Source organism: Vicia villosa, linkage group LG5, assembly GCF_029867415.1.
Source record: "Vicia villosa cultivar HV-30 ecotype Madison, WI linkage group LG5, Vvil1.0, whole genome shotgun sequence".
Classification (NCBI taxonomy): Eukaryota; Viridiplantae; Streptophyta; class Magnoliopsida; order Fabales; family Fabaceae; genus Vicia; species Vicia villosa.
The window spans coordinates 49,342,385-49,358,172 of NC_081184.1; the positions used below are offsets into that span (position 1 = coordinate 49,342,385).

Here is a 15,788-nt window from a genome sequence, read left to right on the forward strand (position 1 = left end):
GAGGTGTACACTTCTTGTCACTCGATTACTTTGATTTGATTAATGTATTTTAATTCAAAAGATCAAGGTATTCAAGAGGTGTTCACTTCTTTTCACTTGATCACTTTGATTTGCTTAATGTATTTTAATTCAAAAGATCAAGGTATTCAAGAGGTGTTCACTTCTTGTCACTTGATCACTTTGATTTGAGTAATGTATTTTAATTCAAAAGATCAAGGTATTCAAGAGGTGTTCACTTCTTGTCACTTGATCACTTTGATTTGATTAAGAAAGGTTTTTTAAAAAAGGTGTTAATCCAAAAGAATCGAGGTATTCAAGAGGTGTACACTTCTTGTCACTCGATCTTTCGGTATGGTTTAAAGAAAGTTTTAAAAGAAGAAACTCGACGTTGGATCGAGAAGTTTATTTGACGACTTGGCGTTGGACCAAGGTTTATTGATTTTTGGATCAAAGAATCTAATATTTTTAGCGTTTTTAATATGAGAAGTAAAATCTAACAAACCTACGTAATAAAACTATTTTTGTGTGTTTTGTCATATGGAACGGGTTCTAAAGGTCCTTGGAGTTAACGACTAAATCAGATTTCTGTCATGCAACGGGTGAACCATCTTATGACAAATTTCATGAATAAGTCTCCTCCAAGAGGGATTTTCATATTAGCCATTCAAGGTGTTCACCTTGGGGACTAACACTACACAACCACCTCCTAGCTTATGTTTTTCTCTTGTTTTTTTAAAAGCTCGGGTTGAGAGCTTCACTCAAATATCATTCTGTCATACCCCAAAATTTGCCCATCTCATTCCTCTTATTCAAAAGGCACAATGCTCAAAGACACCACTTCTTAAACAAGGTCCAAAGAATTAGGGTTTTGTTGTTCTGAAAAAAAATCAATGGATCAAAAACTCCAAGGCATCCTATATGGTCTATGATACTCCACACTACCTCCATGACAAATTTCAGGTCTCAATTCAAAAGATTGATCACTCAATTGCTCAGAAAGTCAACAGTCGACTGGTTTGACCTAAAAGTCAATTATGGTCAAAGTACAGTCAAAACTCCTGATTTTTTGTCAACATCCTTATATAAAAGAGGGAAATCAACACAGGTTACACATTTGTACAGAAGATGACCGTTACTTACAAAGATTGGCATGAGATGTTACCATTTGCTCTTCATGGTTACCACACTTCAGCACGCACCTCAATTGGGGCAACCCCATTTTCACTAGTTTATGGCATGGAAGCAGTGTTACCGATTGAAGTTCAAATTCCATCTCTAAGAATTATGAAAGATGCAGAGTTAGAGGAAGATGAATGGATTCAAACTCGACTAGACCAGATAAACCTGATTGATGAGAAGAGGCTTGCGGCTGTTTGTCATGGGCAGTTATATCAAAAGCGTATGATCAAGGCGTTCAACAAGAGAGTCAAGCAACAAGCATACCAGACTGGTGACTTGGTTATAAAGAGAATTATTCTACCACAAGGATATCCTAGGGGCAAGTGGACTCCCATATATGAAGGACCATTCGTAATCAAGAAGATATTCTCTGGAGGAGCAATGATACTCACTACTATGGATGGCGAAGACTTTCCACATCCTGTGAATGCAGACATAGTCAAAAAATACTACGCATAAATAAAACCCGCTAGGTCGACGTATCTAGGCAAAAGTAAGGGCATCCCGGCGAACAAAAGGGGTTCGGGCAAAAATTAGGGATATATATAAAAAATGGTACACCCGACAAGTTGAAAACCCGAAAGGACGACTTGGGCAAAAAAGGGTATCCTGGTAGGTTGAAAACCTGAAAGGGCGGCCTAGGCAAAAGTTAAGGATTAAACCGTACGACCATGTTTCGTTCAGATCACTCATCATTCAGTTCTATTTACCATATTAAGTTCAAACGGCACGGACCGATTCAATCATCTTTCTCCAACAAGCAAGGGATGAGATACTCAAAGACATATTAGCAATAGCAGAATTGAAACTCAATAGGATTGTTTCCACATAGCTATTTTTCTTTTATTTTACTGTTGATCTTTTTCTAAAAACACACAAATGTTCTCTTATTATCTCGCCTATTCATGGCTTCTCCTTAATACAAGTTTTTTTTCCTTTCTATTTTTGAGTTTTTCTCTTTCTCAAATTCGCAAACGTCCAATGATAATTTTGAATGAACATATGCATATGAACATGATTATCATTTATCTTTTCTTTCGCAAAATACATGTATGATTAGTAAAAGATAGGAAAGGCAAATAGACAATGTCTAAAGTAATCCAGAAGTCCTCCCTCAGAGTCAATAATCTGGAGGAATCCCCACAGAGTAATCATTAAGAAGATATATTCAAATGCTCTCAACAAAGAACTTAGCTCCTCAACGGAATTCACTGCCAATTCTCCGACACTTTGCTCTCCTCCGACATGGTTTATTAATATCTCTTATCCCCAATCAGGGAACGCCAAGTTACTGTTCATCCCCAAGCAGAAATCACAAATCCCCAGCTGCATATCTTCCAGACAAGATAGAGACATCAGGGTCCCGATCAAAACACTTCATACGACATGAATCATGATCATACATCGCATACATATCCATACATTGCATGTGGTGTCTCATGATAAACTCATGCATAACATACAAAGTTTCTCATTTATTTTGAGGGACTCATTACATAATACATGCATCATGACATTGCATAAAAACTTGTTATACCTATTGCAGAATAAAGGTACAAACAGATGAACGAAATCTTCAACTTTCCAAGATCTAATTCAGTTACTACGAACGGTACTGACACGATCATTCTCAAAGATCTAATTCATTTACCACGAACAGTGATGACATGATCATTTTCAAAGATCTAATTCAGTTACTACGAATGGTACTGACACGGTCGACTCTCAGAGATCTAATTCCATCATCACGAACGGTGTGGACACGATCAGGTATCTCCTAAGTCTAATTCAGTTACTACGAATGGTGCTGACACGACAAGAGATCTAATTCTATCATCACGAACGGTGTAGACACAATCATCTTTCCAAGATCTAATTCAGTTGCTACAAACGGTGCTGACACGATCAACCTTTAAGGATCTAATTCTATCATCACGAACGGTGTAGACACGATCATCTTTTCAAGATCTAATTCAGTTGCTACGAACGGTACTGACACGATCAACTTTCAAAGATATAACTCTATCAACACGAACGATGTTGACGCAATCAACTGTCAAAGTCTAATTCAGTTACTACGAACGGTGCTGACACAACCAACCCTCAAGGATCTAATTCATTTACTACGAACAGTAATGACACTTGCTTTGAGTTTGTGTTTTTCATATTCTTGACAACTTAGAAAACTAGTGTCCCTCTCCCAACTTCTTAGTTCTAATAAGGGTGTCTTATATTTCATAAAAAGAAATCAGATACTCTTGTCGGGTTGAATTAATACACAATACTTTATAGGAATAACACTTGCTTTGAGTTTGTGTTTTTTATTTTTGTTGTGCATGGGTAAGAAGAAAACACATCGGACAAATTAATCTCCTATAAAGAATGAATGAGTTTTAAGCTACATTGTTTTTGGTATTAATGATTACAAGTTGAATTTCCCTTCCAAGCTACTACGTGGTTGAGTGAGAACTTTAACCCTCGACTTCAGCAAGTTGAATTCTCAAGTCAGGTTCCCAAGTTGAATTCTCAAGTCAGATTCCCTCATGTTGGTGCAACAATCGGGGGTTAATTTTGGTAAGTCAGGTTCCCTCATGTTAGTGCAACAATCAGTGGAGGATCGAGCGAGGAGCATTCTGACTTTGTAGGACTTTCCTTTGAGCAACACACTTTTGTGGGAAACACACCACTTATTCCCCCGAAACCTTAAGGTGATAGGTGAGTGGGTTCTCCCACTTATAAATACTCAAGCCACCACATTCTTATCTGTCATACCCCAAAATTTGCCCATCTTATTTCTCTTAATTCAAAACTCTCATCAAAGTTCAAGGCTCAAGGACACCCCTCCTAAATAATGGTTCAAAGAATTAGGGTTTTTGTCTTTCTGAAGAAAATCAATGGATCAAAGGCTCCAGTGCATCTCATATGGCTTATGATGTTTCAAACTATCTCCATGACAAAATTCAGGTCCTAATTCAAAGTATTGACCACTCAATTGCTCAGAAAGTCAACAGTCGGTTAGTTTGACCTAAAAGTCAACTGCAGACAAAATACAGTCAAAACTCCTGATTTTTTTGTCAAAAACCTTATTTTGAAGTATCATTCACCATTTGATCAGGGATTGATCATGGTTCATCAAGAAAAGATCAGAAATCAACAAATTCAAAAGTTTCTAAATTAGGGTTTCATGGGGAAAAGTCAACTGAACTTTGACCAGCCATAACTCCTACATGGAACATCAAAAATTTCCCACCCAAAGCTCAATTTGAAGGAAATTTAATTCTCTACAACTTTATCTCTCACATGCAAGTCTAAAAATGTCTCATTTAAGATATATGACTCAAAACATTATAGGTCCTTTTGAAAGTCAACCAAAAGTCATCTTTTTCAAAAGAGCATACAAGGAGCGTAGAAAATTATTTTGACTTGGGACCAAATACATTTGTTAGAGGACTCTTCAAGGTTTCTAAAAAGTCCAAGAACATGAAAAAATGTTGAAGTATGAGGAAATGGCAAGGTGCACAAGTTCACCTATTCTCAAGGGCATGTATGAAGAGAAAAAGTCTAAAACTCCAAATATTTCCAAATGGGGCTATATTCTTTTTATCCTATCATTATTCTAAGCCCATGCATGCCCAAAACAAGAGCCTTGTTATTTTTATTATTTTATTAATTATTTTTTGGTTTTTTTATCATTTTTAATCATAAATTAATTAGACAAAATAATAAAATTAATGAAAGATATTATTTGCTTTGATTTTAAGTCAAGAAATCAATCAAATATATTCTCTCAATTAGCCAAATGATAATTGGAATAAAGTGAATCAAATATTGGACAAAAATAGAAACATTATGAACCATATTTTCAATCAAATTTCAAACATTGAAATCAAAGATTCAAGAAGATTTTGCCAAGTTTTGTTGACCTAAACCTTTCCATTATATATACACAACTATTCCAAACTTCAGGGACGATTTTTTGCAGCCTTGGAAGCCCTAACTAAGTGCATACAAAGTGGAGAAAAAACAAAAAGTCATTCTGAGGATATAGCTCGATTCAAGGCGTTTGGTGCATTCTAACACGTTCCTGGATTACTATTGAAGCTGTACCAATCATCACAAGCCCCTGAAACCTCAAGAACACGAGCCAATACCTTACGGTTTGTCAGTTTTTAATTTGAGTCGATTTGCATTATTCATACATCATTGGTGTTATTTGATTGCACATTATTGTTCATAACAATGTATTGATTGATCCTGGAAGTTTAATTGCATTATTACGTTTGTATGAGCCATCCGCCATTGATGCACCTTCAAGCTCCAATTTAGGGCTTTTTATTTAGGCCAAAATTAGAGAAAATCGAGGCCATATTCATGTTCAGGGACATTGGACGATCCTCCTGATGAGGTCGCGCCAAATTTTTGTGTTGTTTTGGGGGTTCTACGTTTTTGCAGGTGTAATAGATCAAGGTTTTTATAGCTTTCCATAAAAAAGCGTTGTAAAAGAAGCGTTGCAGAAATTTGTTGGAGAAGATGATGTGTTGTCACGCTATGATTGGCTTGTTTCAAATGTTTTTGGCGCGCGTGGAAAGAGAAAGTGGCGACGGATCCCATGCTCTTCATACGCGTGCATGTGATGCTCCTTCGCTATATCAGCCACTGGATCATCATCTCCACAGATCCTACACTCCAGAAAGCGCCAGTCTACCATGTTCCATCAACCATGCGCAACACTGAATCCAAAACGCTAAGTTTCAATTTTTTCTCCTTTTTAGTTACATAACTTGTTTTTATTTTATTTTATATTATTTGTTTATATACACATAAATCTTTTTTTAAAAAAATCTTTAAAAACAAAACTTTTTTTTTTAAATTTCTTTTTTTCTTTTCCATAAAAAACATAAAAATAAAAAATATTTATTTTAATTATTGATAATAATTGTATTTGATTAAAATAATTAAATGTTTTAAATTAATTTAATGGTTTAATTATTTAATTAATTATAAATATTTTTATTAATTGATTAATTACATATTAGGGTTAGGCTATTTAATCGAAATTTCATTTTTCACCGATTTATTTGGTTTTTTTATTTATTCTATTAATCATACTTAACTTGTGCCCTAATCAGGGTTTACGAGGATCCTTCCTACACTGAAAATTTTTCCTCTTTCTTTGTGCAGTTTTTCAGGGTTATCATCAGGGTTCTTCCGACTACGCGCCGTGCCAATCGAAAAGCTAAGTTCTAATTCCCTTTTTACTGATTTAAATATCATTTTTTATTATTTATTTTTGCCTTATAAATTAAAATTAGGGTTTACTTTCAAATGTCAATGAACTCCTCCTACACTTACCCTCTTTTTTCCATGTCTTTATTATTTTTCAGGGTTAACTAATCGGTCAAAGCTCAAATGTTCGGTAACCCTGAAACTCATTTTTTTAATTTCTTCTTTTTAATTATTACTTGTGTCAAACTATTTGCTCTGTTGGGATTTTACTTTATTGCTTTTTCTCCCCTTCCCCATGGCTTATTATGTAACTGCTCTTGGTTGTATTGTGTGGCCTTGAAGGCACTTAACACTCTCATATATTATTATTGGGTGGTTAGTAATTTAGGGCGTGAAAACTCGAATTGAACTTAGAATAACTAATTATAAGATAATTACTTGAATCGAATCACGTGATTGTGCACCCACACACCTTTTTTGGTAACCTCTCTTGTTGCCTGTTGTCTGTTGCCTTGTTGCCCTTGTTTTCAGTGAAAAATAGTCAAGTCCCTCGAATACGAGGACGCCTCAGCAATGTTGCCCTCAGTTCATTCATATCATAAGTCCCCAATGATGCTGCCTTCGATTCGCTTATATGATCTCGTCCCTCGAAGTTGCCTACGAAATGCTGAGGTGTCCTCTGGTTGCCTAATAATGATGGCTATTCTGATCCTTCCCTTAGACTACTTGCCCCCTATGGCAGGGACAGTCTTATGGCGAACGATAATCTCGACGATCCTTTAACCTCCAATAAAAGGACTTCCTACCATCCTATGGTATGGATAGCCCTGAAAGGCTATAAGAATCTTTTTACAAATATCAAGGTAATTTTCCCTTAATTGCATGCTCTGGTTTAAATTCATTTTTCTACACTTTTCTCAAAAAACTCCAATAAGGCTACGCTCATTTACGAGCTAAAGTCCTTATTTTTTTCTTCTACATTTCTAAACTTTTGGTTTCAAAAAGAGCAAAGCAATTAAGAGCCCATGGATAACCATGGATACAAAGGGTGCCTTACACATTCCCTTTGTATAAATTACCCCCCGTACTCAGTTTCTTTTTAAAAAGGTTTTTTTCTGTTCTTTTAGCCTTTCTTTAATTGGGATAAAATATAAGTCGGTAGCGACTCATGCTATCCGCAACATTTTTAAAAGTCAGTTCACCGTATTACATTACCCAATATGGTACTATTTCTCCACTTACTACTCGCACTTGTTATATTCTCAACACCCCCTCTTTAAGCTCATATGTTTGAGTGAGAATCGATCAGATCCCCTTTATAGGATACTTTATAGGAATACTTTGAGTTTGTGTTTTTTGTTTTTGTTGTGCATGAGTAAGAAGAAAACACATCGGGAAAATTAATTTTCTATTAAGAAAGAATTTTAAGCTACGTTGTTTTTGGTATGCATGATTACAAGTTGAATTTCCCTTCCAAGCTACTGTGTGGTTGAGTAAGAACTTTGACCCTCTACTTTAGTAAGTCGGATTCCTCCTCCAAACTTTCATGTTTGGTTGAGTGAAAAATTTTGCCCTTAATTTTGGTAAGTTGGGTTTCCTCCCCCTCCTTAAGCTCATATATGTTTGAGCGTGAATCGATCAGATCCCCTTAACTTTAGCAAGTCGGGTTCTCCCTCCCCCCAAACCCCTACGCTTAGTTGAGTGAGAATTTCGACACTCAACTTCATATAGTACACCACATATATCGTTTAATCATCGAGTATATGAGAATAATGACACCACATCCACTTTAATCCAAATATTTCTCATTAGGATCATGGACGAGAACATGTTGATAACTTGTTCTTAGAAACGATAGAATGTTAACAACACAAGATGTAAAAATAAATATTAAACCGCAACCTTTAGAAGTCACGTGCCCTCGAAGATGCTAACACCAATTTTAAAACACATTAAAAATATTTGTTGTCTCCCGTTCATACATTGTTTATACTAGTATCAATTAACCTTGCAAGTTAGCATGCCAAGACAACTATGATTACAAGTCTACTCCATCATTGGACCAATTTACAATACAACAAATTTATTTGACCATAATCACAACAAAGAGATTACAACCCCGAGTAAGGAGGAGCCAAGATAACCAACTACGGTTTCGTTAAAGAGAATCTTATGTATTCAAGTGTGACCCCAAAATACAAATTCATCGATAACCGATGAAAACAGAAATGTTAAACTCTATCCATTACCTTATTCTATCATTTATTCTAAACTAGACTTAAAACTAACCATACTCATTTTCCATATCTTTGTCATCATCTCTATTCTCTCAAGGTATGAAATGCTCCGTTCTAAGCCTATCACTCACTTCATGCATATACTAACTTGAATGTCAGGGATTTGAACGTACATCCCCTCTTTCGAAGTCAAGCCTAGCACTCACCTCATGCACATACTAACTAGAATGTCACAATATTTGCGTGTACACCATTGGAATCAAAGACAAAATTTTGACCAAGTTTCATCGTCAAGTCATCCCTATTAGTACTCGATTTCAAGTATCACCCATACTCATGCTTGAAACTATTAGATTTCTTATTTAAACATTCTTAAACTATATTTGGAGTTACTCTCATGCTTGGAGCTATTAGAGTTGTTATTTAAAGATTCATAAAATTATTTCTTATTTAAACATTCATAAACTATATTTGGAGTTACTCTCATGCTTGGAGCTATTAGAGTTGTTATTTAAAGATTCATAAAATTAACACATGCGCATACCGTATCAATTGCACAATTACCTATTGAATTATTTGTATTATAATAAAGAATAAATAATATTTTTTAAAATATAAGACTATGTACAATGGTTACATTATTCAACACCCTACTTTTTCACTTTTTATCTTCCACATCATCTTCTCTCTCTTCCACCTAATAATTCAACACCTATTCAATTTTTTTTCACTACAATGGTTTTGTTTAATAAAATTCAACACCCTACCCCACATCATATTCTTATTTTCTTTTAAAGTTTTGTTTTTATGATTATATATTAATATCTATTATCAATTAAAATTAAATTAAAATAATTAATATTTAAACTTTTTTTTTAAATTTAATAATTTATTTATTTTTTCTAATTTTCTATTCTTAATTTTTTTTCTTGCAAGTAATAAATTTTTTTTTCTTGCAAGTAATAAATAATAGAAAAAAAATTGAGAGAAAAAAGTGAATTTTTTTTTATGAGTCCAAATCAAATGAACCAAGTCTCTATTTATAGAGGAAAAAAAATAATGAATTTTGATAAAAATAAAAATAAATAAAAAATTTATTTACTATGAAATAATTAATTTTAAATGATTAAAAGAAAATAAAATCTAAATAATCACAACAACCAATAAAATTGTGTAAAGTGTTGCATGTGGCCCCACTTTTTTCTCATTCAACATGTTGAATCTTTTCAACACCAATTAATCCACATCACATTAAACACCTCATTCAACAAACCATTGTAGACATTCAACTATTGAATAATTTTTTCAACACCCCATTGTAAATGGTCTAATAAAACATAACTGCATTATCATAAGATGTTGGTGTCTATGTGAGAATTGCGTCTATATTTTGAAATGTAATATAATACATTAGCATAATAAAATCATATTAATTTTAAAAAAAAAATTAAAACATAAAACACAACAAAATATTGATCCAACCCTCCAAAAACCAAATCAACACTCCAAAAACCGAATCAGAGATGAAACTCTGAACCATTAGTGTATGTAGAACTGTATTGTATTCTACTTGGAGTAATTTCATTATATATGCGGCTATTTACTAAAGCTTTTACGGTGAAAAGAGGTCATTTCACTTTTTGTCGTCCATTCAAAATAATAACATAGTTCCAAGCTCAAAAGTTTACTGCACCATACCAATTACCAATTGCAATGAGTACAACTAACACAAGTTGAAACATACCTAGTGAGAAAGATCTCATTATCAAATCTTCAAGTGCAAAAATGGAAATTTATTACCGTAGAAAGATAATATAATGAGATCTAAGGTGTTAGTTACAAAGTAATAATAATAATACAAGGAAAATCCTCATCCTGGGTCAAAGACTGTTGTGTGCACACTTCTAGTAGAATTTTTTAACAAAGATATAACCATCCAAACTATATCCCAAGTTCTTCCCTCTATGTGACCTTGATAACATTTTTTTGTGACAAGAACCTTGGGAACATCTTTCTACAAGATATGACCCAGAAAGCTGACTAAAACAAAACAAGCATATTCAAGTGCTTATTCTGACTGAAGCCTATAATCAAGCATCTCCTTGATATTTAACCTAACAGAAGGCCCCATTGCTGAGCATATGTGTGCACTTTTCCAGTACACACCTTTCGCGCCTGAAGGTTTGTTTGAGTCTACTGATTTCTGCGAAATTGGAATGATGGGTTAGAAGTTTAGTAATGAGTGAAATACAAATAGATTTCTGTTTGAGGAATAACATACTATAGCAGAGAGCAAGTTCGTAAGAAGATCCTCTTCTGGAAAATCGGCTTTTCCAAAAGGCAAGTGCACGATTCCTGTTTTATCTGCCCTGTATTCAACTTTTCCCTGTTTGAATTCTGCTATAGCCTGTGAACATGAATTTATTTAAGAACAAAAACCTTCTATTTTAGAATTGTGCAATCATGGTTAGTATATATACATTTTGCATTGCAAGAATTCTGTGCGTGTGCACCCAGTTAAAGTGAACTGAGAAAGAAAAATACTAAAAGTAGATAATACTGCACCTGAGGAATATTAGTCGTTACAGTGCCAGCTTTAGGATTTGGCATGAGTCCTCTTGGCCCCAGAATCTTTCCTAGGCTAGCAACCTGACAGTGTCAGCGATGGCAATTAAATGAGTTTCCAATTTCCATCATAATCATAAATACTCGTGACCCATAGGTCCCTGGATCAGAACCAAGCTCAAGTACTAACTTGAATAGTTTAGAATGATCAAAACTTGCATACACAGATAGTCTCTCAAAATAAGGAAAAAACAATAATCTACGGAACCAGTATTAACAATATTAAATAGTAAACTTTTTGAAAGATCAAGCGTAAACAAGGATATAAGGATGACTTGGTAGCTGAAGTGGGGAAACTAAAGAGCGGAGTGATAAGGAGGTCGAGGGTTTGATCTTCACTCCTAGCATGAAACAAACAATTACTAACAATACTAACATTGACTGTTTCAAAAAGAAAATAGAAAAGAAAAATCAAGCTTGAACCTGAGCATAGCATCAAATATGGTGTCAGTCTGGTTACATAGATTTCAGCTATAAAGGCTATGCAAGCATGCATGAATGACACATCCAAAGAACCTGATTTGAATGAGCATAGATCTCTAGACTAATTGAAATTAAATATACCAACCACTTGAAAAAATTATCCTCAGTACACATTAGGAGAGCATGATAATGCAAATGGTTTAGTTTAATCAGTTACTAATTTTCCGAATCATTTATTGATATTAAATCATGTTTTCAATTACTAAAATTATAATTAATAAAAAAAATGAAGAGAAAATAAAAGTTCAAATTAGAACAAGACAAGATAATGTGCAACACCTTAGGCATCATATCTGGAGAAGCAATTAATTTATCAAATTCCATGAATCCTCCTTTTATCTGTTCTATCAGGTCCTCTCCACCTACCAAATCAGCTCCTGCATTTTTTGCTTCATCGAATTTTTCACCTATCAAAGTGAACTATAAATTAGAATAGCCAATGCAACAATTAATAATATTGTGAATTATAAGTGGCGATTCAGTTGGAACAACCTAATATGATCATTAACAAGTTATTGGGGCGAAAACTCGATCCACTTGTGGCTAGGTGTTATCCTGTCCACTTTATGCTATTAAACTTTAAATCCTACACTATCCATATTCTAATGAGGAATATCAGTGTTCAATTTAATCAGCATAAATACTTGTCATTTCATAACTAATCTCTTTGCAAGCCTAGCCTGGCCTTCCATAGAGAAGTCAGATTCGCATTTGAAATAATATTTAATTAGAAAGAAAAAATGGAAGTGTATATCATAAAGATTCAGTGTCGTCCATGGCGGTCCATGGTGGAGAGCCAAAATCCTGCCATACTAGCCGCTTTCTGGCGCGTTATAACGGATTATGGCGGAAAAACCAGCAATATCGCCCGATATTTATCATTGCGACGAGCCCAAAAAACGCCATGTATATCCGCTATTGCCCCTATTTAGATTAATGCATAACCATAGGAAACTCTATGAACACATACTTATCCACACATGAACTAACATTCCATGATCTATCTTTCTAGCAAAAGTAGATGTACTTTGTTCTTCAAGCTCAAGTTTTGTAAGCATTACTGGATACCGTTCACTTAAAATTCTAAGTCCAGAACGATGACTTTTATTATACGTATGCAGTGGCAGAGAAACTTCCTCCATGGCAATATCTCGACAACACAATGTCTAACAATTTGGGATAAGAGACCTATCACTTTACATCTATTTACGTAATGAAAACATTTCCTTTCTTACACATTCTCTTTAAAAGATAGCGTTTTTCAGCATGATCAGGAACTTTCATGTTTTAATAACTAAAAGTGTCTCTTCTTTCACAAAAAAATATATATTAAGAAAAAAACTAAAAAGTCAAAAAGTGTGAACGGGGATTGAAAGCATAAGCACCTTGAGTAAGAACAGCCACTTTAATAGGCTTGCCGGTTCCCTTTGGCAGACTTACCTATTAAGAGAGAATGGACAAAAGACTCAGAATTAATTCATATGTTGTAAATTTTGTAGCTCGGGTTTTTAATGTACTTGTATATACAAAATCAAGCAAAGAGCAGGAGACTCACTGTAGCTCTTAACTGTTGATCATTATATTTAGGATCAATGTTGAGGCGGAAATGGGCTTCTACTGTTTCTACAAACTTGGTTTTAGCTGTTTCTTTTACCAAAGAAATTGCTGTCTTCAAGTCGTACTCTTTCTTAAGCTCCCTCAATTTTTGAATTTCCAAGAATCTCTTAGATCTCACCTGGTAAAACATTGAAACAACAATTAACAAGATTGCAAGGATGACATTAAGATAGACCAGTTATGTATACATCTATTAGTAGTCATTCACTGCTTAAGAGGATGTGAAAAAGAGGCAAAAGAAAATAAAAACAGTTCAATAACCATACAAAATTGCAGGATTGTCATTGTCCAGTCATTTTTCACTATCTAATCTTAATGTATAACTATACTATTTATTAAAACTTGCTTTTAATGAGACAAAAGGGTATTATTAGATTGAATTCCTATGTAAAACAACAGTTATTTCCCTATTTAACTGGAAAAAATTAGACAATTGCCATATGTATTCATCTAAAAGAACATACTGGACCGTTATCGAGTTCAATGGCGGTGATACAACAATTAGTGGCCAGCCATTACTTAACAATTACGCATGAATCTTTTCCGAAAAGAAAAGAAAAACAATCATGCATGAGCAAAAAGGGGTAATAAATAATAATTCCAAGGGTTAAATATGTTTTCGGTCATAAATTAACATTTTCGTTTTTCGTCCTACAAAATCCAAACCTACATGTTTATAGTCCTAAAGAGTGATCAAAAGTATAAAATTCAGCAAAAATGTAGAAATGAAAAGTGGTTACAGAATTAAAACAAAAAATTGATATAATTAAGAAAGAAAAGGAGAAGAATTAGAATATACCCTGTCACTCCTAAGTGGCAATGCAGCTTTCCCAGTCTTAGGCTTAGTGGTAACTGTAACAGTGTTAATAGGAACAGCAGATTCATCCTCATCAGCACCATCTCTCTCCTCTTCATCAACCGTTTCAGCGACACCAGCAGCAACTGCAGAAACAAAGGAATTCGAAACCCTAGATTGGTAGGTTAAATGAAAACCGTTAGCGGGTTTGAGAACGAGGGGAGAGATAAAGAAGGTTCTGGAAAGAGGGAAAGAGCGGTTGGAAGAAGAGAGGTCTTGTGAGTTGATGATGATGGAGGAGGTTGTGTGGGTTGATAAGAATAGAGATGAGGAAGGTGGGGTGGTTGTACATGAGGCCATGGTGGTTGTGAAGTTGGGAAACGGAGTGTGGTGGTGAAAGGAAGACATTTGGGTAGTTTTATCTATTTGGCGGATAATGAATAATGAGGAGATAAGAATGTGATGGGTTCTATCGTGTAAGAATGGACGGGTGGATTTGTTTTATTTTGTTGTGGTGCTCGTTTTTGTTTAGCGAAAAGCGTGTGAGACGTTGTTATTATGTGCTTAGATTCTTAATCAATGCTTACATAATTGGATTGCTGAAATTTGGTTCAAGTATGGTTGAATAGTTTATTAAGTAAATTAATAATATAAAATTAAATTTTACTATACACAATCTTATGTTTACAATTTAATAAAATAAGATTTCAAAAATTCATTACACAATAATATCAATAAAATATATAATAACATATTTTAGAATATTTTAAATAAATTAAAAAGTTATAATAAAATAAGTTAAACTAAGTAAACAAAAATTAAATAATAGAACATAATATCTAAAATAAAATTTAAATAATTAAAAATATTTAAATTAAATAAGATAGAATTATCAAAAATAAATAATAAAATATATTTATTTTAATAATATTAAGCAAATTCGAGTTGAACGGCTAGAAAAAAATTATAACTGAATAACAACAAACAATATTTAGTTGAACGACTAGTAATATTGAGTTGGACAACGTGATTATATTTGAAATACACGGCGTGATGATGATGGAGCGTGGTTGAAAAAAAACTATAATGGAGAAATATAACTTTAAAATTTGTATGATTGTAGAAAAAACAAGAATTTTTTTAATAGGAATATTATAAGTTTTGATATTGACATATTAAAATTTTTAAAAAATATATTTTTAAAATAGTCAATTTAATGCACTTTTTTGAATATCATGGTTTTACAAAACTAGCTCTGATTTTTTTGTTGGACGGTTTTTTTGGTTTTGCTCTAATTTTGACCCACTAACAATTTTGAAAGGTTGATCAAATCAGATTCATCTCTGATTTTTGGTCAAGCTAATTTCTTTTTTCTGTTTTCAATAAGTTTGAGGTTGTCATTGTCATCTCATGTTTTCAATAAGTTTTATACATTTGTGTGTGAGTTATTCTAGTTTGAGTATGGGAAACTTTGATTGTGTTGTTGTTTACGGTGATTTCCGGTAAACAACCGCTAGTCCTCCAAACTATAATAAATATGATTTGGTTACTCGCAGGATCGACTAGATTGATCCTAGGACATGGTCAAACGAAAGGTTTATTGATGTGATTTGGTTCATACCTGT

At 33.7% G+C, this 15,788-nt stretch overlaps 1 protein-coding gene across 1 annotated transcript; it reads right to left on the reverse strand.

Moving 5' to 3' along the window:
* Positions 1–10,414: 10,414 nt before the first annotated feature.
* Positions 10,415–14,664, reverse strand: LOC131601643 (large ribosomal subunit protein uL1c-like). Its single transcript, XM_058873511.1, has 7 exons — positions 14,167–14,664; positions 13,306–13,485; positions 13,136–13,190; positions 12,030–12,157; positions 11,208–11,291; positions 10,924–11,049; positions 10,415–10,845 (listed from the first exon to the last, which is right to left on the reverse strand). The coding sequence occupies exons 1-7, from the start codon at positions 14,569–14,571 to the stop codon at positions 10,711–10,713; spliced, it is 1,113 nt and encodes a 370-aa protein (XP_058729494.1). The 5' UTR covers positions 14,572–14,664; the 3' UTR covers positions 10,415–10,710.
* Between the last annotated feature and the right edge of the window lie 1,124 nt (positions 14,665–15,788).